Below are 26,110 nucleotides of genomic sequence, written 5' to 3' on the forward strand. Positions count from 1 at the left end.
ACAAGTATTGTACTATTTGTTTTTAAAAAAAGAGAAAAAACCGGGTATAGCCGGGCGGCTATACTATTTCTTATTAAAAAAATTAGGGAAAAACAGGGTCTATACTATTTCTATTGACAAAATTAACAACAACATAGTATAGCCGTGCGGCTATACGATTCCTTTCTTTGAAAAATAGAAAAAAGGACCCTCCTACTTACATTAGTTTATACTTCATAGGTACTAATTATTCGTCAAAATTTTGGAAAAATTACAACTTAAAAGTTCAGCTACTATATAATATTTTAATATATATATATATATTATTTGTATTCAATAATACTTGAACTTTGTGTGTATTATTGAAAATTTTGTGAACAATACGTGCATTAAATATGAAAAATACTACGTACATGTTCAATACGAGTATTGTAATACTTTTTTTAAAAATTTAAAAAACTGAGTATCGCCGAGTGGTTGTCCTATTTCTTATTTAAAAAATTAGGGAAAAAGCAAGTATGGCCGGTCGGCTATACTATTTCTTTAAAAAAAAACTGAATGTAGTCCTGCGGCGGTACTATTTCTTATTAAAAAATTAAGGGAAAAGGGAGTGTACCTAGGCGGCTATATTATTTCTTTTGAAAAATTCGCAACAACCAAGTATCACCGCACAACTATACAATTTCTTTTAAAAAACAATAAATAAATAAAGAGTATGGCCGTGCGGCTATACTATTTCTCTGTAATATATATATATATATATATATATTTTCAAAGGACCCTCCGAGTTGCATTAGTTTATACTTTATAGATATTAATTACTCGTCAAAATTTTTTGCTAATTACAAATAAAAAGGTCGGCCACTATATACTATTTTAATGTAATTTAGTTAAATATTTAAATATATATTATTTGTATTCAATAATACTTGAATTTTGTGTGTATTATTCAACATTTTGTAAAAAATACTGTAAAAACTATTTAAAATATGTATGTACATGCTCCATACGAGTATTGTGCTATTTCTTTTTAAAAAATTAAAAAAACTAGAGAATAGTCGTTTGGCTATACTATTTCTTTCTAAAAAAAACTACAAAAAAGGACCCTCCTACTTACATTAGTTTATACTTATATATATTAGTTATTCGTCAAAATTTTGGCAAATTACAACTTAAAAGTTTGCCCACTATATCATATTTTAAAATTATTTATTTAAGTATTTTAATAGATATTATTTGTCTTCAATAATACTTGAATTTTTTGTGTGTTATTGAAAATTTTGTAAACAACACATGTATTAAATGAAAAATATATAAGTACATGTTCAATAGGAGTATTTTACTATTTATTATTATAAAAAAACGAGTATAGCCACTCGGTTGTACTATTTCTTATTTTAAAAAATTAGGGAAAAGCGAAATATCGCCGAGCGGCTATATTGTTTCTTTTAAAAAATTTAAAAAAACATTGTGTATAGCTGTGGGCTATACTATTTATTTAAAAATAAATAAAAATAGAGTATCGACTTGCGGCTATACTATTTCTTTTTAAAAACACAAGAAAAAAGGACCCTCCTAGTTGCATTGGTTTAAACTTTTTAGATATTAATTATTTGTCAAAATTTTGGCAAATTACAACTTAGAAGTTTGGCCAGTATATAATATTTTAATATAATTTATTTAAATCTTTTAACATATATTATTTGTATTCAATAATACACGAATTTTGTGTGTATTATTGAATTTTTTTAAAAATATATTGTATTAAATATGGAAAATATGTACGTACATATTCCATACGAGTATTCTACTATTTCATTTAAAAACAATATTAAAAAAACCGAGTATAGTCGTGCGGCTATACTATTTCTTTCTAAAAAAAACTAGAAAAGAGGACCCTCCTACTGACATTAGTTTATACTTTAGAGATATTAATTATTCATAAAAAATTTGGCAAAATTACAACTTTAAAGTTCGGCCACCACATAATATTTTAATATAATAGAATTTAATATTTTAATATATATTATTTGTATTGAATAATATTTGAATTTTGTGTGTATTATTGAAAACTTTGTGAAATATGAGTGTATTAAATATGAAAAACTTTGTGAAATAAGAATATTGCACTATTTCTTTGTTTTAAAAAATAAAATAAAAACCGGGTATAGCCATGCTGTTGTATTATTTCTTGTTAAAAATTAGAGAAAAGCTAGTATGGCCGATTGGCTATACTGTGAGTCCGATTTTCCTGTTACCAAAGTTCCTGTGCCCCTATGTTTCCTCCCTAGTTTTGTGACATGTGGACTCTAACTTAACAGGAGTTTAACTCTGTTAACTCTCTTTTAGCATTTTTTTTCTTTAATTAAAAGAATTAAAAAATATATTATATTAGAATACACGTTTGACAAAAACACTTTGCACGCCGTTTCATCTTCTACGCTACACTTCAACCCCTACATCTTCTCTGCACTGCAAAACTCAGCCACTTCATCTTCTCCTCTCTACAAAACTCAGCCCTTGCATATGGTTTTCTAGTTTGCACGTTGGTTGCTGGTTCATCAAGTAAACATGCTCTGCTCTTCATGTTTTTTTTCTTCTGCTTTTTGATTGCTGGTTTTTTAGCATTGTATGAAAAACTTATAAACATATAACTTGCGAGAATCATATACCTAATATGCAATTCATTTGAATCAAATTCATTTGGTTTCAATCTTGTGATGACTTTTCATTTCCATCTACAGTAACAACAACGAAGACAAAATATATTGATTTTTCTTTTCATAATTTTTCCGATAGTTTGTATTTTGGATTTTATCTACGTCCATTTTCTAGTTTCATCAATAACTAATATGAACATATGATTGTACAGTACTTAGCTCTGTTTAATTTTTATTGAATTAATTATAATTTTTTATTATTATGGAAGATATTTTAGATGTATAAATTTTGTTTGATTCAATTTGAAGGATATGAATATGGAAAATAATTGCATGGAAAATGGAGAAGGTGAAACAAGCACTGGCTTGAACATTTTAGAAGGTGAAAGCAACGAAAAGTCATCACAAACTATGAAAGGTAATGAAAAAAAATAGATTTGGTTCATTCTAGCATTCGAAAACAACTAATTCCTGTGATTGGGATGGAGTTTGAGACAGAAGACTTAACATTTAAATTTTACAATGCATATGCATACAATATTGGTTTTAGTATTAGAAGAAGTAGCTGTCACAAATTCTAAAGTGGCCAGTTGAGGGATAGTCTTTTTGTTTGCTTTGCTGAAGGTAAGCGTGAAATTGATAATCGTGTTTCTAATGTGAAATATCATCGTGTTGAGACAAGATGTGGATGCTTAGCAAGGATGAAAATCAGTTGTAATTTGAATGAGAAGTATCGTATCATAGAATTTGTTTTTTAGCATAACCATGTGACTACAAGTCCGTCTAAGACTCATTTATTTAGGTCTCATAGGAAGATCACTCTTGCACAAATAGCTGAAGTTGATATGGCTGATAGTTCAGGAATTGCTCCCAAAGCAGCTCTTGAATTTTTAAGTAGACAAGCTGGTGGTCCAGAAAGTCTTGGATTTATTCCTGAAGATTACAAGAACTACTTGCATTCAAAATGAACAAGAGAAATTAAGTTAGGAGATACAGGTGGTGTGTTAGAGTATCTGCAACAAATGCAATTGATTGATCCTAATTTTTTTTTTATGCTATACAAGTGGATGAAGATGATTTGATCACTAATATTTTTTGGGCTAATGCGAGGATGATGGTAGATTATGATTATTTTGGTGATGTAGTATGTTTTGATACTACCTATAGAAAAAATAAAGAAGGAAGACCTTTTGCAATGTTTGTTGGTGTCAATCACCATAAGAAAACTATTATATTTGGTGCTGCATTATTATATGATGAGACAATTCAAACTTTTACGTGGTTGTTTGATATTTTTGTGAAGGCTATGTCTGGAAAAAAGCTAAAGAGCATTCTTACAGACCAAGATCCAGCAAAGTCTGCAGCATTAGCTTTAAAATGGCTAGAAACATCTCATCGTTTATGTATTTGGCACATATATCATAATGCAGCCAAACACCTTAGCGGTGTTTTTGAGAAGTTCAAATATTTCAACAAATATTTTAGTAGTTGCATATATGATTATGAGGATGAACATGAGTTTCTAAATGCTTGGAATAGTAGGCTTGAAAAATATACTCTCGTGGGCAATGATTGGTTGAGTCGCTTGTATAAAATAAGGGAGAAATGGGCGTTAGTTTATGGGCGACAAACTTTTTGTGCAGAAATTACTACTACCTAGAGGAGTGAAAGCATGAATAGTTGTATAAAAAAATATGTTAGTTACAAATATGACTTGCTCAGATTGTTTCAACACTTCCAAAGTTTGGTTGAAGATCTTCGTTATGAAGAGTTGAAAACTGAATTTAAAGCAAGTCAAAGTTCCCTAACATTGTCATTTCCTGTAGAAATATTGAAGCATGCAACAAATGTGTATACACTGAAAGTGTTTAAAGTGTTTCAAGATGAGCTATGTAAGGCTTATGATTGTGCTTTGCACTTCAATGATGAGATGGGAACAATCAGCAAGCATGAAGTTATCCCGTATGAGAAGAATTGACAATATACAGTTACATTTGACTCAACAAATAATGTAACTTTATGTAGTTGTAAAAAGTTTGAGTTTGCAGGAATCTTATGTGCACATGCCTTGAAGGTTCTTTCTACAAGAAATGTTAAAAGTATCCCAGCTCAGTACATCTTGAAGAGATGGACAAAAAATGTGAAGGCTATGAGTGCAAAAATTAATTCATCTTCAAGTACAAATGACCCTAAGGTAGGAATTGTAAAACGTTATAGAGAGTTGTGTCAGTTGCATACTCAATTCGCAACAAGGGCAGCATGGTGTGGTAAGGCATATGAAATTGTTATACGACGATTGAACTAGACTTTTGATAAGGTGGATGCATGTTTGAAAGAAAAATCAAGTCAAGAAACGTTTGAAGTTATCTCGTCAGTAATTAATAGTATATATGAGTTAAATGAGTATTAATGTTGATGATGATATTATTAAAGTTAGAGGAATCAAAATTAAAGAAAGAGTTGTTGGTAGTTCTAAAAGGCCAAAAAATGCTTTGGAGAAGCTGGCAAAGAAGAGAAGAACTTGAAAAACAGAATTGGAAAATTCAAGCAGTGTTGATTCAATATGTGTTCCTACTACGAAAGCTGTTCCAGCACCTCTATCAGAATTTTCACAGGTATTGTATTAATTCATTATTAATTTCATCTTTGTTTGTTCATTACCCTATAGCTTCAATGTATTTTGCTTATTGTATTAGTTGAACCCAAAACATTGTAGGAACTTGTTGTTGTCAATAATTTAAACATGGAATTTCCAGTTAGCATGGTCAACTTATTGTAGGTACTTCATTGCATTTAGTTAAAACTTTTCTTAATCGTAATTTTGTACTTGATTGAGTATATTTCACTCTTTTGACATATATATATATATTGTATGAGTGTAGGCACAATCACCATTGGAAGGAGTATTTGGGTTGTTTAGCTCTCAATTCACAAGTACCAGGGCCAAGAGTTCTGGTGTTGAAGTAGATCCACCTTTTTCAATTAACAAGAGTCACCAAGCGTCATAATGTTGAATTTGGGTTGTTTAGCTCTCAATTGTTGACAAGGGTTCCATAATTTGTTACAACTCTGTTTTGATTTAGAACAAGTTTGTTATTTTTGTCTTGTCTTGGCATTTGAACTTATTCTGATATTTGGCATCTCTGCCTTATTAAGGTGTTGAAGTATTACATTCAATGTAAATATGTATTACATTCAATGTAAATATTACTTGCATTTCAAGCCACAAAGTCATTAATCATGATGCATACTTTCTAGTAAGCTCTCTCCATGTTAGAACATGATGAAGAATGCATAATGATGTTAATAATGCAAAACCTCATACAAACTTCATAGAATTTTGGGTCATATGAAAAAGATTTCCGGGGAAAAATAATACATAATTTTTATAGTATAGGATTTCCTTCCCATCACTATGAACCTCATCAATGGTTGGTTCTCAATGTTCACTTCTTGCCTACCATGCCCACCTTCACTACTTTGACTACCACTAGAACCTTTTTCACCAGAATTCGATCCCTTCTTCTTTGCACCTTCTTTTCCTGAATCAAAATTTGATCCCTTCTTCTTTGCACCTTTTTCACTAGAACATCATCTGGGTTGTGAGCTTCCTCTTTGTTAATTTTTGGCCTGTAGAAGAAAAATATTTCCCAACTCTCCTGCAAATCATGTTAAAGACTCTAATCATTTTTTTTTTTTTTTTGTAGATACTGATTTTAGATGCAGGCCATGTACTTTTACAGAAACTGCAAGCATTATTACTTAAAGAATAAACCACTTCAAATAGAAGTTAGATGTCAACCGCCAAAGATCACCCACTACCCACACCCACCTACACTTACATTATGGTATTTGTTTTAAGCAAACTTGCACATTGTATCTGGAAATTACAAATCGCACATTGGGCTAGATAACAGAATCCACAACTAGTAACAATGTTTCAAGAAACAAAATGCTTAAATATGAAATGTATTATGACAACGAAAATAGCTAGACTCATAGACATGAGATACATAGGTAAGCACTCTGGATATAAAACATAATAATAGCATTTACATAGTTTGACCAACACACAAGGCTCCATTCATAAGCAGTTGTTCAACATTTCGGACAGCATCCCCATCTAACCACCACTCTTAACCATTTCACCATTTAACAGATTCCAAATTATTAGTACCCAATAAAGCATTCATTAAATAGTGTATCTATGGACAAACAATAAAGCATTCATCCCTACGTATATAAGGATGATTAGCTTTTGATACACACCCCAAAAACGTCTCTGGACACCCAAAAATTCATAGAATTGCCTTTGTAGCCAAGTGTCTAGAGACATAGCTTTAAAATAGGATCAATTTAAAAGGCAGGATAGGAATTAACTTCTAATGAACCAAAATGTTGGAGGTATGCTTCAACTAAATCAACCTTCTTCCTTCTCTTTTTCTAGATTGTTTTTTTTTTAAACCAAATGAATTGCATAATGGGTATGTAATTATCACAAATTAATCGTTTAAAAGTTTCTTGTGCGTTGGCTCCAACACCAGCAACCAAAAAGGGGGGACAATTATGAAGTAGAGCCTGGCTTACCTCACGAACTAGTGGCCAACAAGCGAAATATATGCAGGGGCTGAGTTTTGGTAATTATTTACCTATTACGCAATTCATTTGATAATTATATACCCAAGATGAAGCGGCTGAGTTTTGAATACGATGCTCAAAACCCGGCAATAAAAAAGCAGAAGAAAAAACAATGAATAGCACAACGTGCTTACCTGATGAACTAGCAACCAATGTGCAAACTAGAAAACCATATGCAAGGGCTGAGTTTCATAGAGAGGAGAAGATGAAGTGGCTGAGTTTTGCAGTGCAGAGAAGATGTAAGGGTTGAAGTGTAGCGTAGAAGATGAAACGGCGTGCAAAGTGTTTTTGTCAAACGTGTATTCTAATATAATATATTTTAATTCTTTTAATTAAAGAAAAAAAGAAGTTAAAAGAGAGTTAATAGAGTTAAACTCTTGTTAAGTTAGAGTACACATGTCACAAAACTAGGGAGGAAACATGAGGGCACAAGGACTTTGGTAACAGGAAAATCGGACTCGGGGGACTCCTATACTATTTCTTTTAAAAAAAATAAAAAACAGAGTCTAGCCGTGTGTCTATACTATTTCTTTTAAAAAAACCATAAAAAAGGACCCTCTTAGTTGCATTAGTTTACACTTTATAGATATTAATTATTCGTCAAAATTTTGGCAAATTACAACTTAAAAGTTCGGTTACTATATAATATTTAAATATAATTTATTTAAATATATATTATTTGTATTCAATAATACTTGAATTTTGTGTGTATTATTGAAATTTTATAATCAATACATGTATTAAATATGAAAAATACATACGTACATGTTCAAAACGAGTATTGTACTATTTGTTTTTAAAAGAAAAATGAAAAAAATGAGTATAACCGTGCGGCTGTACTATTTCATATTTAAAAAATTGGGGAAAAACAGAGTATACCCGGAGGGCTATACTATTTTTTTTGAAAAATTAACAAAAACCGAGTATAGCCATGCGGCTATACAATTTCTTTAAAAAAACAAGGGAGTTTCACTAAAACACCCAAAATGGAGGTTGAAATTATAAAAAAACCCAACACCCAAAACACATTATAAACACACCCAAAACCCATCATTACACACACTCAAAACCCATTTATAAACACACCCAAAAAGTTGACTTTGGGGTTGATTTTGGGTGTGTTTCTATGTTTAAATAGTGCTTGGGTTTTTTTATAAATACATGTCTAGAATTGGGTTTATTTATAAATTTGTAAAAAAACAATTAGAAACCAGATTATAGCTTTGCGGCTATACGACTTCTTTCAGAAAAAACTAGAAAAAAGGACCCTCCTACTTACATTAGTTTATACTTTATATATATTAGTTATTCGTCAAAATTTTGAAAAAATTACAACTTAAAAGTTCTGCCACTATATAATTTTTAAATTTTTAAATATATATTATTTGCATTCAATAATACTTGAAATTTGTGTGAATTATTGAAAAAAAAAACATAGTATCGTCGTGCGGCTGTACTATTTCTTATTAAAAAAATTAAGGAAAAAACGAGTATGGTCGGTCGACTATACTATTTCTTTTAAAAAGGACCCTCCTAGTTGCATTAGTTTATACTTTATAAATATACTTTATATATATATATATATTAATTATTCTTCAAAATTTTGGCAAATTACAACTTAAAAGTTCGCCCACTATATAATATTTTAATATATATTATTTAATAATACTTGAATTTTGAGTGTAGTATTAAAATTTTTGTAAACAATGCTTGTATGAAATATGAAAAATACGTACGTACATGTTCAATACGAGTATTGTACTATTTATTTTTAAACAAAACCAACTATAGCCGTGCGGCTGTCCTATTTCTTATTAAAAATTAGGCAAAAAGGGAATATGGCGGCTATACAATTTCTTTTAAAAAACAGATTATTTTTTTTTCTAAAAAAACTTAGAAAAAAGGACATGTCTTCTTATATTAGTTTATACTTTATAGATATTAATGATTCTTCAAAATTTTGGCAAATTACAACTTAAAAGTTCAGCCATCATATACAATTAAAATCTATATATATAAAGCAAAAGACAGAGAATGGTGAAACATTCAAAATACCAGAAAATGTCTTCGGTTAATGCAAACCTTAAGAATTAAAATGATTAATTAAATGAGGATAATATACTAAATTCACATTTTTTTTGTCATATTTAATAAAAAAATTGAAAGAAAAATCAGATAATAGGTCCTATTTTTATGGAATACAACTATCAATTATCTTTTTTAATTCTAAAATAAATTTAAATTTTAAAAAAAAATCTCGTAGATGCAAAAGCGCATGCAGAAAGACTAATAAATAAATAAATAAATAAATTCAAGTTAGAGTTGCCGGTTGCCGTTGCCTGCCACCAGTCAAAACCCCAGACGTCTCCTACAGGCAATGACACGTAAACCCCTTTGCATGCAGCCATTCACCACGTGTCGAGATTAGGACAACTGCCGTTAATGCCATACAGATTTCTGCATAACAAAATAAAACACCATCACAAAATCACAGCCGTTAGCCATAGCAGAGAAGAAAAGAACCAACAACTAAGCAAGAGAAAATGTCACAAATGGAGGAGAGCAAGGTGGAGAAACCAAATGCGAAAGAGAGAAGCAAACACGAAGAAGAACAACTTCCTCCAATGGCGTTGAACCACGTGTCGAGGCTGTGTAGAAATGTGGAGGAGTCGGTGGATTTCTACACCAAAGTTTTGGGGTTCGTTAAGATTGAGAGGCCGCCAGCTTTCGACTTCGATGGTGCTTGGCTGTTTAATTATGGAATTGGGATTCACTTGGTGCAGTCAGAGGATGAGAAGAGGCTTCCTGCGAATACTGATCACTTGGATCCCATGGACAACCACATCTCATTCCAGGTTAGTTTTATTTTATTTTATTTTAATTAATTTCTTCTTCAAATTGCTACAGTATTCTATTTATTTATTGAATTCTTGCCCAAATTCCATTTGTCATGTTCTGTTTCTTTCCTCTAATCGAATTGTCACCTTTGGCGTGTATTTATCAAGCCATATGATCCAACTAATTTTAGAAGCATGAAATTATTTTTTGTTCTTCTTTTTTCTCGAAAACAATTTGAACTATTTTTTCAATTTTTGTGTTAGCTGTCGAAATTTTCTAATCTTTCTCAACATTTTAAAGCTCATTTGATAACCATTTCAGTTTACAGTTTTTAGTTTCCATTTTTAAGAAATAGAAAACATAAAACTTGTTTGTAACAATTTTTAGTTATTGGTAATTGATTTCAGTTTTCAATTTTCAATTTTATGTGGAACTTGGACATTGAATTTTTTTTGGGGTTCAAATTGTGAATTTGAGGTCATAGAATAAAGGTGCATGTTATGAAGATTTCGTAATATTTTTCTGTGAATTTTTTCGAGTTACAACGGAGGTCCTAAGGCTTGGACTAGGTTTGCAGTCAAACGCAACAATTGGGAGGCAAAATCCAAGTTAGAAGGTCCTAAATATTGAGTTTCAGTATCTGAAGTGCGATGCAAGTGTAGTGACGTGAAATGAGAAAAGAATGCGAAAAAAAAGGACATAAACTGGAAAGACTTCCAAATTGTTTTGAAAAATGAAAATGAAATCTTTACCAAACATGTTTGCAGTTTTCACTTTCATCTTGTTTGAAAAAATGAAAAAAGAAATGGTTACCAAACAACTCCTTAGTGTGCCCCTCTTATCAAAGCATTAAATAATAGGCAAAAAATAATTCTTGATTCCTGTGCTTTACCACTTTTACCACTAAGGTCCATGTGGTTTCAATTTGAAGCAATTTAAGGACAATTCCAATTTCTGTTAAATTATTCTTAACTTATGTTATCTATTGAGGGGCATTTTGGTCCAACTTGCATCCCCTCCTAACTAGCCAACCCTCGCCTCCATTCTCAACAAACCAATGCCTCCGACTCTTCCTCTGAGTCGGTTGGTGGTCCTCGTCCACCTTCGTTGCCCTGCCCAAATTTGCACCTCTTATACTAAAATATGCATTCGACTCTGTTAAACAATCCGTTTCAAGGACATTTTTCAACCACTCGGACATCGACTCAATTGGCGGCCAAGCCAAAGCTCTCATCGCGTGTCTCCGAAAAGTCCCCACTTTGTATTTCAAGGAAGACTTTTCCCTAGAAGATGGTGCCATATTTTGATTGATCTTCCCGTTCATGAACATCTCTGAATCGGGAGAAGCTCTAGCATTACTTGGACATGGTGGAGCTTCACTTGGTGAAAGAGACCTTGCTACTGCTTTGTAGGTTAAAATTCTTTATGGTTGGAGGCTCGAAGCTTGAATTTGCTAATTGTGGATTGATTATCAAGGCTGAAGCTTTAATTGGAATAATTGCTCAGCAACCAAACAATTCTTCTTCCTTCTTGGTTTTCTTATTAATATATCTTTTTATGTTCTTGATTTTTGAAATTAGTGACTGGTTGTTTTGAGTCCACAATGAGTAAAACTCAAACCTCCAATTCAGGCACCAAGAATGAGACCCCAAAACAGGATAATGGGACAACATGGAGGACTCTTGGGTTGTGCTTTGGACGCTCTGGTTGGTTCGGAAGTGGTGCAAGATTTGACAAATTTGCCCCTTAATAGAAAACAAATTAAGAATAATTTAACAGAAATTGGGATTGTCCTTGAATTGCTTCAAATTGAAACCATAGGGGCAAAAATGACCAAATTGAAATTACGTGGACTTTAGTGGTAAAGGTGGTACACCACAAGGATAAAAAATGACTTTTCGCCTAAATAATATGATTGTTTTAATCATGTGTTGAGCGCATGATGAAGCTCTTTAGGTTATTTTTTCACTTTGCTTAAAAGGAAAGGGAGAGGAAGTAAGGGAAAGAAAGAGGGTAGAAAATATGACAAAATTACCCTAAAAAATAACTCATTGAAAAAAAGAAGAAAGAAATTAACTGTAGGAGTATTAGAACGTTTTGAAAGTTAGATGTTAAAGTCATATTGAAAATCTAATTGATTGAAAATCTAGGGGTAATGCGAGGACGCAGACAATAGTTCAGTAGAGTGCTAAATTTTTCCTCCTTTTAAAATGATATATTACTTGCCTGTGACTATATTACTATGCCAAATGTTATAATATGGGTGAGCGACATAAACTATGTTGGCTTACTAATTGATGCACTATGTTACTTGCAGTGTGAAGACATGAAAGCAATAGAGCGGAAACTGAAGGATCTGAATTTGAAGTACATTAAAAGATCAGTGGATGATGATGAAAATAAAACAACAATTGACCAACTCTTCTTCAATGACCCAGATGGATTCATGATTGAGATGTGCAATTGTGAGAATATCAAGCTTGTTCCTGTAGGTCCCTTGGGGAGCATAAAGCTACCGGTTGATAGGCATACTCCTCCTGTTGATCTCAACCAGAATGGCAAGGATGCTAATAAATAGGTTAATGTTTGGATTAGGCTGCCAAATGTTAGAGAGTATGTTGGGGTTAGCTAGGTTTGCAATTAATTTTTTTCTTAAGAGTTTTTTTCAATGTAAGCTAGGCCATTGCTAAAGATTTTATGGCAATTCTCGGGGATTGGGTGGACTAAATTTTCACAGATGATCTTGCTGGGGTTCACAAAGCCCGCGTAGTTTGTATTAATCTTGTTTAAGTGTTGTTTTTGGGGTTGGCCCCCAGCTCATTTAAAAAATAAAAATAAAAATTCTGGCAATTATGTTTCCACACGTGCACTAGAGTTGTGGAACTTTAAAGGGTAAAGTGTCCTTTTGCCCCTTGAACTATGACGTATTTCGAACTTACTCTGCTGAATTATTTTGTTTGCCGATTTATCACTTGAACTTATTAACAATAGTCAATTGTTGGACTCGCTTTTAGTTTTTTGGAGGATTTCATCCACATTATCGTTTAAATGGACATGTGAGGAGCATGTGCTTCGAATTTTGAGGACATTTTTGTCATTTCCATCACTTTCCAATCTCACCCACACCAATATTCTTCATACCTAGCCACCACTCCCCATTTGAAAGACACCACCCTCCATTCTTCATCGTCCTTGCAATTTCTCACTACACCCACTCCTACCCCCAAATCTTTTAGAGATATTTAGTCATATACCCATTTTTAGCACTAAAACTATAAATAAACTCGACACCATTTAATTTCTATAAACAAACCCAAAAAAAAAAAAACCCAAAAAATGACAACTGGCCCTATTGAATTTAATTTTGATTATTAAATTACTTTGATGCCCTCTTGAGTGTTTTGAGCTTTTTTATGAGGTTTTGAGGTTAGGTTTGTTTTAAGAAATTAATGGTAGTTTTGTAATTTAAAAGAAGTTAAAAGCCTTTTTGTTATGTTGTAAATGGGATTTGAGTGTGTTTTTAAAGCCCATTTCATATATGATATTTTTATAATTTGAGCTCCTATATTGGGTATAATAGTGAATCTCCTAATCTTTTATGTCTTGGTTCTATAGCCACACCCTCCCTGTAGTATGAGTTTCTTCTACAAAAGGAAAAAACAAAAAAAATCATCCACTTCATTTTATGTGTAGAGAGGTTTGTAGAAGGAGGTATTGTAAAAATAAATTTTAGAAAGATTGAACTTGGGTGGGCTAGAGTTGTGTGGGGTGGGGTGTAAAAGGTGGAGGTGGTTGTGGGGTTTTCGCTGGCGGAGGAGTCGTCAAGGTTGGAGTGCAAAAATTAAATTGGTGTTGGGGTAGGAGGTGTGGGGTGGAGGGGGTGGTGTGGGTGTGTGGTTGCGGGTGGGATAAGGAGAGGTGGCTGTGGGTGTTGATAATTTGTTTTCTCCAGAAGAGGAGGAACATGGCCGGTTGGGGATGGGGGTGATTGAAATTTTTTATTATTGTTTATTTTAAACAATAAATGGAAATACAAAGTCATCACCTGGAAGGACTATAATGCCCTTAACAAACGAATCACATGGCCCCCACATCACTATTTAGACAAAAATCTAACCGCAAGTCCTACATTGGCTATTTTAAATTAGTAGAAGGACTAAATCGGTAGCCAAAATAATTCAAGAGGTAAGTTTGAATTGCCTAATAGTTCAGGGGCAAAACGGCTAAAAATTATTATTTTTATTTTAAAGTTCTATTAGAGTAGTTAAGTGCAAATAGAACTTGTGGGCGAGCTTATCTCAAAAGATTCTTATTACAATGTGGTTTTTTGATTTCTTATTCTACAACTAAGTTTAACTTTAGATTTTATTTATTTGGAACAAATGCAGTCCTCAATGTCCAAGGGTTTGTAGCTCAAGTGGTTAAAAACAACATCTAAATATGTGTTCAAATTGCCTTCCCCTATTGTGTCAAAAAACAAGATAGTCTTCAATGCGAGTTGAGTCTCAAAATTAGCAAAGATAGTCCTCAATGCGAGTTGAGTCTTGAAATCACGGCCCAAGGCTCAAGGCCTGCATCCCTCATAAGTTCTATCACATACCCCATCCATGTTAAGCCCTAAATATGCTTGCTAAACATTGGACTTTTGGACATAATCACACCAGAAATGAGAATCATACATGAAATAAGAAAATTGTACGAAATAAATAAATGAATTTAAAACTTTCATTCATTTAATTTTTATTTCTTTAACGTTCTTAAAAATTATTTTATTGTTAATTTTAAGTGAATTTGCAAAGGGGAAAACTTATTTCTGGAACAATAATTGGAGTCTGGATGTTTATAGCAAATTTTAGGGTGTAGAATGAACCCTCAAAGAAATAACAAATCTTGATGTTGGCCCAAATGGCTTCTATCAACTAGCCTTTAGGGGACCCTTGGTCCAGAATTTAAAAACACAACCAAAAAAGGGAATACAAAGTTTCAGAGAAATAACACGTGGCGACATCTCATTGGTTTGCCATACTAAAATCAGAGTAATTTATTTGATCATCCTCTACACCCGCATATACACACCTCCCTCACCTCCTAAACCACGCTCCTCCCAATTGTACACAAAACACTCCTCCCTCTTTCCAAACGCGGCGAATCACAACGTACAACCGTCAACAGCACAAAATTCAAAACCAGGCTCACTGGACCCGACCGCAGAGGATTGAGAAACCAAAACCCGACTACCATCTCGTACGCCAACGATTGCCAAATATCAAACACAAAAACACACGCACGCACTCTCCCTCACAATTCAGAGAGAGAGAGAGAAGCCACAACAACACAGAAGAAAGAAGCCAGTGTCATCTTTCACTTTCGTTCTCGTATAAAAAATTCACACACAGATCACATTCAAAACCAAACCCTAAATTCGAACAAGGGAAACACAGACGAGAATAAAATTATTCCAATTCCCAATAAAATCCCCAAATTCTCTCAGATCCGGTGCCCCTTTCTCTCTCAAATCCCCCAATTCTTCCGTTTCAGATAAAGATTGAGTTGGGGTTGGGGTCAATTCAATTTTCGAGCTATGGCGTGTATAAAAGGGGTGAATCGATCGGCATCGGTGGCGCTTGCGCCCGACGCGCCGTTCATGGCGGCGGGGACGATGGCGGGAGCAGTGGATCTGTCGTTCAGCTCCTCCGCCAACATTGAGATCTTTAAGCTTGATTTTCAGTCCGACGATCGTGATCTCCCTGTAGTGGGTGAGTCCACGAGCTCTGAGAAATTCAACAGGTTGTCGTGGGCCAGGCCTACTGGATCGGGGTCTCAGGAGTTCGGGCTAGGGCTCATTGCTGGTGGACTTGTCGATGGGACTATTGATATCTGGAACCCACAAACTCTGATCCGGTAATTCCCTTTGAATTTGGCGTTTCTTTTTGCTTCGGATTGGAATTGAATTGAATTGAATTACGTTTGTGGACGGTCGGGTTTTCATGGATGTTCGGAAAATGCGGGGAAGTTGATAATTTGTAAATTCTATAGTTTATGGGTGTTTGACTCTGATCTGAGTAATAGTCTGATTGGGGTGACGGGAAATTGGGGTTAAAGAGACTGGAAATTGCGGTTTACTGTTGTATGGTGATTGAATCTCATTTGGATTTGGTTTCTTTTTATCCAGTTTATTATTATTATTGGAGTGAAATGATAGTTTCGGCTAATGGGAATCCAAATGTAGATAAATGTGAATTGGGATTTTCATGATTTCTATGAAGGGTAACTTTTGCAGAGTTGATTTCTATAAATAAGGTGGAAGGAAATAAAGGGTATATGAGAGTCATGGTTTCTGACTTCTGAGAAAGGAAATACAGGGTATATGAGAGTCATGGTTTCTGACTTCTGAGAAACCAACGGATTACATTAATTGTACGTTATGATACTCTGTTCGAATTCACGCTTTAGGTAGAATTTGGTTCCCTGTATACTGTTGACAGTATGCTTGGCTTCTGGGGAGGTTTAATACACTTGAAATAACCAAATCGAGGTGCTGGTTAAATACTTCGATTTGATTATTTTCTTGATAAAATAAGTGAAAATTTTAAGGTCTTGGCAACAAATTGGTTGCCATTAAGATAGATCCGGAATAATGTCTCGTGTCTACTCCACTGATGATAAATCAATATTTCTTTGAAGTTGGTGGTTTCTTGAAGGTTTTTCAAGATTCTAGAAAGAAGTAGTATCTAAGATAATATTGGTGAAGCAAACAGATCCTTATGGATAAGAACCAAAACCCAAATGATTTTATGCATATTTCTTTTATAATTTAATTTATTCATTCATGCAAATTATTGTAGAGCAGCCCTTGAATTTTAATAGGATGTGCATGGAAGTGATTAATATGGGATATAAATATGATTATTGCTTGGGCATAGATCATGCTTTTGAGTATTTTCAGTTCTTTTTTTATTCGCGTGTAGTCTTTAGCAGTGTATATTTACTTGAATAATTTATTATTTGACTCAAAACTCCTGTTACTTTTAGTTGTCTTTTGAATATCACACATAAGAAAATATTAATGGTTATTTCTGCCACCTAGTTTTGTGAAACATTTTCTTTTATATTTGAGAAAGTATTTTTGGTTTTCTTCAGAAAGGCCTTAGTTTTTATTATTTCTTATCCTTAGTCCTGAGGCAGGTGTAAGTGCTTCGGTTGGGCATCTCACAAGACATAAAGGGCCTGTAAGTTTTCTTCTTTTTCAGCATGCATGTCTTTTTGCTGGTTCTTTCAATGCTTGGAATCTGATGATTGGGTAGGATATTTTCTCAAACTCTAAAGTTTTACTTTTGTTATTTAATTCCAGGTTCTTGGTCTTGAATTTAATGCAATTGCACCAAATTTACTTGCATCTGGGGCTGATGATGGTGAAATTTGCATCTGGGACTTGGCCAATCCTGCAGAGCCATCTCATTTTCCACCTCTCAAGGTTTGTGGTTATTAGTTGTTTTAAGTTAATCGGAAGTAGATTGCATACGTTTCCCACTAGTCTGTGTTGTATGGTTTATCCTCAATTTTTGTTGTAATTAATTCTCTTGTGTTTTAGTTCATCCGGGCTTTAGAACCTTTAGTTTAATTGCCATACTTCACTTTTACAGTCTACATGAAATGCAGTTATACATACTTTTAAGTACCGTTTTTGACTTTTGACTTGTACACATGTATGTACATTTAATATATTTGTGATTTGGTAGAAAAAAGTAATAAAAATACTAGTTTTTACAATTTAGATGACAAAGAATGAGAAGCAAGTTGGATGTAGAATGCAATATACAATCATAATAAGGAAAGAGAAGTGGACAATTGGAAAGGATGCTAGTCCTTTTCTTTTATGGAGGCATTTCTCTATTGTGACTGCATTCCTCAAGTTATAACAGAAGTCTGTAATTAGACCCCTCTTTCTGTCCATCTCTGCTTGAAATGACTTTTTCTTTTGGATTTTCTCTAGTCATGAATATATTAAATCTAGATGGACTTCATCTGATCCAAATTGTGAGATCTTTATGCAGGGTAGTGGTTCCGCTGCCCAGGGTGAGGTTTCATTTTTATCTTGGAATAGCAAGGTCCAACATATATTAGCATCCACTTCATATAATGGTTCAACTGGTGAGGAATATTCTTTACTTGTGAAGTTATCTTTCTCAACTCATTTTATCTAATTTGAGACTTCAATATTTTATATTTTTCAGTGATTTGGGACCTAAAAAAGCAAAAGCCAGTGATAAGGTACTTTGTTTGTTTTCTACTGTGAACTAGTATTTTAAAATCTCAATGGTTATCTGGAATGCCCACTTCCATTACCTAACTTGACCTCCTTTGACTGGCAGTTTTACAGATTCAGTTAGAAGACGGTGCTCTGTTTTGCAGTGGAATCCTGATATTGCCACTCAGCTTGTTGTTGCATCAGATGAAGATGGTTCACCTGCTCTGAGGGTAATAACTTTGCCGATGATATTTTATTTCTTTTGTGGTCAAATGTGTTGACTTCTCAGTTCATGCAGCTCTGGGATATGCGTAATGTAATGTCACCAGTTAAAGAGTTTGTGGGGCACACAAAAGGTAACACCACAGGCAAAATGATTTATCTATACCAGTTATTCATGATTATTTCTTTCTTTTATTTTGGCAGTATTTCATGTTTTAAGGATGTTATAATTTATTTTTACAGGATTCATGTTATATAATTGGAATTTCAGTTTTACTCGGGTTTAATAAAACATTTTTTAAACCCTAGTGCTAATTTTCATTTTTGTTGAAGTTTGAATTACTTGACGTAGGAACAGATATCAGATGAGCTGTTAAAATCATTCTTTGCAACTTGATATGCTTTGAGATATTCAGCCCTTTCCGTTGGGGTTGGAATTAAAGTGCATTAAAAAATGAAAAGACAAATGAGGCTATTATGATCCTGGAAGGAATTGAGGGCTTCTCAGATTCAATTCATTTATTGAAGCCTCAATATGCTAGTCTACTTGAATTATCTTTTCCAATTGCCATAGTACATAGATTGCCCCATTTTGGTTATTGTTGGTCCTTTTTTTTTTTTTTTATTCGGTGAAAGTGGGGGCGGGAGAAAGCACCAAGATCTTCAGAGTGCAACTGAGATACCACCTATATGTGTAAATGTACTTGCTTAGTGGCTTTTTTGGTTACAGCTTAGAGAATTTGTTAAATGATGCAATTAAAAGAATTATGGGGGATGTGATTTCCTGTGTGTGTATTTTTATAGCTTTTGTTTCTATTTCTGCTTTTAGGAATTTTTGTGTCCAATGCATGATGTTTGTAGTTGAACATGCACTCAGTTTGCAGTGATTATTATTGTTGGATACTTTTTCGCTGATATTATTACGATTGGAAGTTAATTGTAAACTCTTATGATTATTTGACGTCCACATCTTACCCCAGGTGTAATTGCAATGTCTTGGTGTCCCAATGACAGTTCTTATCTGCTTACATGTGCCAAGGATAATCGAACTATTTGCTGGGACACAGTTTCTGCAGAGGTATGGTCCTTAGCTGTTCTTCAATGAGGCCAATAATTTTTGTACTGCATCTTATCTACACTTTATTTTTTCCTCTCCTGTTGGTTTCAGTTTAATTTGCACTTCCATTTTCTGACTGATGTTTTTTTATTCTAAATTGGTCCAGATTGTCTGTGAAGTGCCAGGAGGCACCAACTGGAATTTTGATGTACATTGGTATCCAAAAGTACCTGGAGTGATATCGGCATCTTCATTTGATGGAAAAATTGGAATTTACAATATTGAGGTATGCTTGGGTTCTTATCATATACCTGAACTATTTTGCCTTATGAGTAATGCGGGACGTCATGGAATGTAGATTACTAAATTCCAAGTGTGAAATGTTGAACAATATTTGGTGAATCGTTAATGGTACAGCCAATTGTCTTGATCATGGGATATCATTGAGAAATAGGAATCCATGTTATCAAAATATTTCCTGTGATTATTTCTAGTATGGAATTAATGATTGATGGTTATTGCATATGTGCAACAAGAATTTATGGTTAACAACTGTTACTGCATTATCACTCCGAAAATCAAAATTTGTTTGAAGCATTAGGTACATGTACTCCTGTTATTTTACAATTTGTTTTAAGTATATTGGAGGTATAATCTGCACAAATGTGCATGTGTGCGTGCCTGTATCTATGCTATGCAATGTACTTAATCATGTTTAAATCTTTTTCTTTTTTCTTTTACAGGGTTGCAGTAGATATGGAGTTGGGGATAGTGATTTTGGTGGCGGTAATGCACAATTAGGAACCATTGCATTGACAAGTTATTTATTTATTTTTGCCACTAACAACAGTATTTTGTTTCATTTTATTTTTTAAATCAAGCACTACAATAGTACTTGATTAGTTGTTTTTTGCCTTTCTTACTTTGTTTCTTTGCCCGCAATCACTTTTTCGTGCAGCAATAATTAATATTGATTCTTTGATGTTTGGGGTCGGAATAGGTTTTCTTTGTACAAATAGGAGAATCCTTAGTTTTTGAAATAGTTAAGATTAAGAGGCGTTGTGTTTAGGTTAGAGATTTTCTCCTTCCTCCACTCAGATATCTTTTTGCTTGGGGTCAGCTTTTGTGCCTTTTTTATATATTTAAATTTTTTTAAATTTTTTATTTTTGTTACAGTTTTTTTCTAGATGGTAGGTTAAGTCGGAAAATGAATGCAGAAGGGGTGTGTTTGAAAACCCTTCCTAGTTTTTTATAGATTGCATCATTGTATTAGCTCTAGGTTTCTGAAAACCCTTCCTTCAAGTTGTAAGAATTTGAATGGAATCATTATCTAAGATATATAATTCTTTTGAATCACTTAGAAGATAAAAAAATTAGTTGTTATTCCAATAAACCAATAATAACTTGTACTACTTTCGATTCTTGCCTTCTTTTCGTTGGAGGGTGTGGGAGTTTTCCTACTTTTCCTCTTTCTGACTTGCATTAATTGCCAATTTGGGAATATTTCATATAAATAAAAATTGCTAATTTTAGAGAGATGTGCGTTATTGGAAAATTTCATGTTTTATCCTCTATGCAGGACCTTTGAGAGCTCCGAAATGGTATAAGCGGCCAGTTGGTGCATCTTTTGGCTTTGGAGGCAAAATTGTGTCCTTTCAGCATAGTTCGTCTGGTGTTTCGGAGGTATGCTTTATTGGCATGCTCCCTGTGTCTTCTGTTATGATGCATTTTATAATTCATTTTCCTTCTTTTATCCAGGTTTATGTACACAGCTTGGTTACTGAGCATAGTTTGGTGAATCGCTCATCTGAATTTGAAGCTGCAATACAAAATGGGGAGAAGTCTTTACTTCGGGCTTTATGTGAGAAGAAATCACAGGAGTCTGAGTATGTTATTTACGACAAGAAATAGTTTTTTTATGAGCTTCGAGAGAGTTAACATCTCTTGAAACTGATTCTATTTTATCCCGGTTAACATTCTCTTTTGCTTCTGTTTGGATGATTTTTTTGACAGATCTGAGGATGACCAGGAAACATGGGGCTTATTAAGGGTTATGCTTGAAGATGATGGGACTGCAAGGACAAAGCTGATCACTCATCTTGGGTTCAGTATACCCGAGGAAACAAATGAAAGTGTTCCAGATGATCTATCGCAGGAAGTCAATGCGCTTGGGCTTGAGGATACTACATCTGATAAAGTGGGCCTGGGGAGTGATAAGGAAACCACCATCTTTCCTACTGATAATGGAGAAGATTTCTTTAACAATCTTCCTAGCCCAAAAGCTGATACTCCTGTCTCAACCTCTGGTGACAAATTTTCTGAGGGGGATACAGTTCCTGTTGCAAATGAAATGCAGCAAGAGCCTGATGGACTGGAGGAGAGTGCTGACCCATCATTTGATGAATCTGTTCAACATGCTTTAGTTGTCGGAGATTATAAGGGCGCTGTTGCAAAATGCATTTTGGCAAATAAAATGGCTGATGCTCTAGTTATTGCTCATGCTGGTGGTGCTTCGTTGTGGGAGAGCACACGGGATCAATACCTTAAAATGAGCCATTCACCTTACCTTAAGGTTTGTAAAGTCCACTTGTTTCCAGTGAAGCACTTATTGTTTCATATTTGATAATATATGAATCTGGATGAAAAGATGTTAACGATTGATTATAATATGTCTTATGATTTTGCCATAATTATGTTGAAATTGAAGGGTTGTAACCTGGCTCATTCCTACTTTCAGATTGTTTCTGCGATGGTGAGCAATGATCTGTTGAGCCTTGTTAATACCAGACCCCTAAAATTCTGGAAAGAAACACTTGCTCTTCTCTGTAGTGTAAGTTTCCGAACTCTTGAAATCAAAATAAGGCCATGACACTCTGTTTGATTACATTTTTTTTTGTTATATTGATTCTCATAAATTGTGCATTATAAATGGTGGAGTTGAAGTTGCAAAACATTTACAACATTTGTACCGTAGTAGTGTGTTTGGTTATTTTACACATTAATAATCGTAAACTGTGCTCTTAATATCTGTATCATGGGACAAATATCATGAGCAAGTTAACTTTGAAACTGCTGCATCTTTTAATTGATTTTTGTGATCCTTTCTTGCATGAATCAACAGTTTGCATCAAGAGATGAATGGACTGTGCTTTGTGATACACTTGCTTCCAAACTCATAGTTGCTGGCAATACCCTGGCAGCAACTATTTGTTATATATGTGCGGGGAATATTGATAAAACTGTCGAGATTTGGTCGAGGTGTTTGACTACCGAGCATGAGGGAAGATCATACGTTGACCTTCTTCAGGTAATCTTTTCAAAGTGGATCTGAATCATGATCTGAATCATGTTCCTCTTGGCCATGAGGTTAACAAAGTCTTGTTATTTTGTTTAGGAATTAATGGAGAAGACGATTGTCCTTGCCCTGGCTTCTGGACAAAAGCGATTTAGTGCTTCTTTGTGCAAACTTGTTGAGAAATACGCAGAAATTTTAGCTAGTCAAGGTCTTTTAACAACAGCAATGGAGTACCTAAAACTCTTGGGTTCTGATGAATTGTCACCTGAGCTGGTTATCTTAAGGGATCGTATTGCTCTTTCTACAGAACCTGGTATGTGCTGTTCGAAAAGTTAGTGATGTGGTGTTTTAATATTGTATTTTTTTAATGCTGAAAATTGCAATATTTCCTCAAAACTTTTGTTGACATAATCAGCAGCCATCAATTTTGACTAACGGTAGCGGCAATTAATCTTATCACAGGTGGACAAAAGTGATATTGTTTCAATATGCATAAAACTTGGTGGTTAAATCTCTTAAAATGAAAAATCCCGTTACTTGTTACCCGCATTATTTATTTTCACTCCATGTTATTTGTTGCGTTATTGCTGCAGAGAATGTTTCCAAGAATGCAGCATATGGAAACCAACCTGCAGGAAGTGGGCCTGTATATGGCGCTGATCAATCTAATTTTGGTGTGGTTGGGGCCTCTTCTCCATATTATCAGGTGTTCATAAAGTTACTTTTCACAGTGATTTTATTTTCTTATGATTTGTTGTTTGTTGCCAAATCTGCTCTCTCAATGTGGATTAATTTTTTGCTCTTAAAATGGTTAGGAAACAGTGCCATCACAGTTGCAACCAGTTGTTCCCGGAAGTCAATATGGAGAAAGTTATCAGGAACCTGTTAATTCCCCATACGGAAGAGGATATGGCGCTCCTGCCCCATATCAGGCAGCATCCCAGCCCCATATGTTTCTTCCTTCCCAGGCACCTCAGGTTCCACAGGTACTTTTTTGTGTGAGGGTCTCTTTGTATCAAGAGTTATTAATTTGGTTGTAAAAAGATAGCATTTGTTCAGTTTTTGTTATTAAGAAGTCACTGGTCACTTCCTACATGTAATGTATGTGGATCTGGTTCATTTGACTTTTGCATGGGGTTTGCTTGTAGGAGAAATTTTCTGTGCCTCCTGTTTCCTCTCAGCCTGCAGTGAGGCCTTTCATTCCTTCAACTCCTCCTGTGCTGAAAAATGTGGAGCAATATCAGCAGCCAACGTTGGGTTCTCAGTTGTATCCTGTCAGTAGATCTGCATTTGATGTGAAATTAAGTATCAGAAACGTTTTTGCATGACTGTTATCCTAAGGTTTTCCTTGGTGTTTCAGGGAACCACCATCCCTTCTTTCCAACCTATGCAACCGGGGCCTGGTTCAGCTGCTCCTCTGACATCACAAGTGGCTCCAGTTCCTGGAAATAAGCCACATGTTGTAGCTCCCTCCCCTCCACCAAGGGGATTTATGCCAGTTACTAATTCGGGAGTTGTTCAAGGGCCTCATCCGGGTTCACTGCAGCCACCTAGTCCTACTCACCAAGCTCCTGCTCGAGCTTCTGTGGCTGCAGCAGCGCCACCACCCACGATACAGACAGTTGATACATCCAATGTTCCTGGTAATTGTAGTTTTCATTTATGTTCTCTCCAGCATTCCCTTGCTCCTTCCCTCTTTATTTACTGTGAAAGTTTCTTCTTGGTGGCTCTTCTTTTTTCCACATTGAATTTCCAACCTGTGGTTATGTAACAATCTTGTTTTATTTGTGGATAATGCACTACAGCCCAACAAAAATCCGTTATCGCAACATTAACAAGACTTTTCAATGAGACATCTGAAGCGTTGGGAGGTTCTCGTGCAAATCCTGGCAAGAAGCGTGAAATAGAAGACAATTCGAGGAAGATAGGTGCATTATTTGCCAAACTCAACAGTGGGGACATATCTAGAAATGCTGCTGATAAGCTTGTTCAGCTATGCCAGGCATTGGATAATGGTGATTTCGGTACTGCCCTGCAAATCCAGGTACATTTTTGGAAACTTTAGGCTCCTAATGTATTTTGGCACACCATGAATGGCTGAGCTTTACTATTGGTTTCTTTTGTTTATGCCTGCTATCAGGTGCTTCTTACCACTAGTGAATGGGATGAGTGCAACTTCTGGCTTGCAACCCTTAAGCGGATGATCAAGACAAGGCAAAATGTGAGACTAAGCTAAGAAGGCTGAGATTCCCAAGAGTCTTATTGTTTGGTTCTGGAATTTTTTCATTCTGGTTATGCTTGGCACACGGGACCGTTTGTTTTTATGCATACAAGAAGGGCATCTCAAGATTTTGGCTCAAGGGTTTTGACTAGCTGTCAATTAACTTTGGAAGGAAATTAGTTGGTTTGAAAGCAGTTAGTGAAATAGTCTTTGCACATTAATGGACTTCTTGTTGACTTTCCATTTTATTTTTGTAGTACTTAGAGATAGCATTTATTTATTTTAATTTTTTTTTGGTTTTATATAAATTCATAGAATGTTTACCGAGCTGCTTCAAGCTTTCTCTGGTGGTCTGGTATCATTTTTGCCATGGGCATGAAATTGTACCACCTTTGTGTTTTCATTGTATGAACACAAAATTAGACTGATGACTTCAGTTTTGTCGAAAATGATTGACCGACTATCAGTTTTTATTTTTTTGGGTCCGAAAGTTGTGTATCAGTTTATAGAGCTGTGAATTGTGGTTGCCCAAATGATTTATAATGGGTTAGGCCTGTTATTCATGGCAGTGGAATTGTAATATATTGTCATGTTTTCTTCCATGATTATTTTGTGGTTTCAAAGTACCATATGCTTTGTAAATTTGAAAAGAAAATTGTGTTTGTGATCACTTTCACAAGGCCAAAGTCAAAGAAAAAGAGATGCACGTTTAGTAAGTAATCGTTTTGTTTGATCTCTGTTATATTCTATTTTCACGTGAAAAATTTAGAGAAAATGATAAATAAAAAAAGGCCCCTTTTCCACCCTTGAAATGTTTGATTGATTCGGCCATATTCATCCAACGGCAGATACTGCCCATGTACTTGGTAAATAGGTTTACCCAAGAAAATTTACACGGCGTGTACTTGCTAAAATCTCTCTACTGTATATTTCTTTTTGAATTGAAGTGAAT

At 34.4% G+C, this 26,110-nt stretch overlaps 2 protein-coding genes and 1 pseudogene across 2 annotated transcripts; all 3 read left to right on the forward strand.

Annotated features, from left to right (window-relative positions):
* Positions 1–2,957: 2,957 nt before the first annotated feature.
* LOC103339135 (protein FAR1-RELATED SEQUENCE 5-like) lies at positions 2,958–5,249 on the forward strand (annotated as a pseudogene).
* Positions 5,250–9,797: 4,548 nt separating this feature from the next.
* GLYI8 (Lactoylglutathione lyase / glyoxalase I family protein) lies at positions 9,798–12,969 on the forward strand. Its single transcript, XM_008233315.2, has 2 exons — positions 9,798–10,132; positions 12,433–12,969. The coding sequence occupies exons 1-2, from the start codon at positions 9,821–9,823 to the stop codon at positions 12,691–12,693; spliced, it is 573 nt and encodes a 190-aa protein (XP_008231537.2). The 5' UTR covers positions 9,798–9,820; the 3' UTR covers positions 12,694–12,969.
* Positions 12,970–15,380: 2,411 nt separating this feature from the next.
* LOC103330707 (transducin family protein / WD-40 repeat family protein) lies at positions 15,381–25,631 on the forward strand. Its single transcript, XM_008233314.3, has 22 exons — positions 15,381–16,016; positions 17,290–17,344; positions 17,467–17,589; positions 18,170–18,266; positions 18,350–18,386; positions 18,488–18,593; positions 18,662–18,719; positions 19,566–19,663; positions 19,809–19,928; positions 20,386–20,428; positions 21,222–21,325; positions 21,401–21,528; positions 21,656–22,214; positions 22,380–22,472; positions 22,764–22,949; positions 23,037–23,250; positions 23,531–23,643; positions 23,753–23,923; positions 24,086–24,211; positions 24,298–24,580; positions 24,743–24,981; positions 25,078–25,631. The coding sequence occupies exons 1-22, from the start codon at positions 15,697–15,699 to the stop codon at positions 25,171–25,173; spliced, it is 3,369 nt and encodes a 1,122-aa protein (XP_008231536.2). The 5' UTR covers positions 15,381–15,696; the 3' UTR covers positions 25,174–25,631.
* The last annotated feature ends 479 nt before the right edge of the window (positions 25,632–26,110 follow it).

This window comes from Prunus mume, linkage group LG5, assembly GCF_029339155.1.
Source record: "Prunus mume cultivar Tortuosa linkage group LG5, ASM2933915v1, whole genome shotgun sequence".
NCBI lineage: Eukaryota > Viridiplantae > Streptophyta > Magnoliopsida > Rosales > Rosaceae > Prunus > Prunus mume.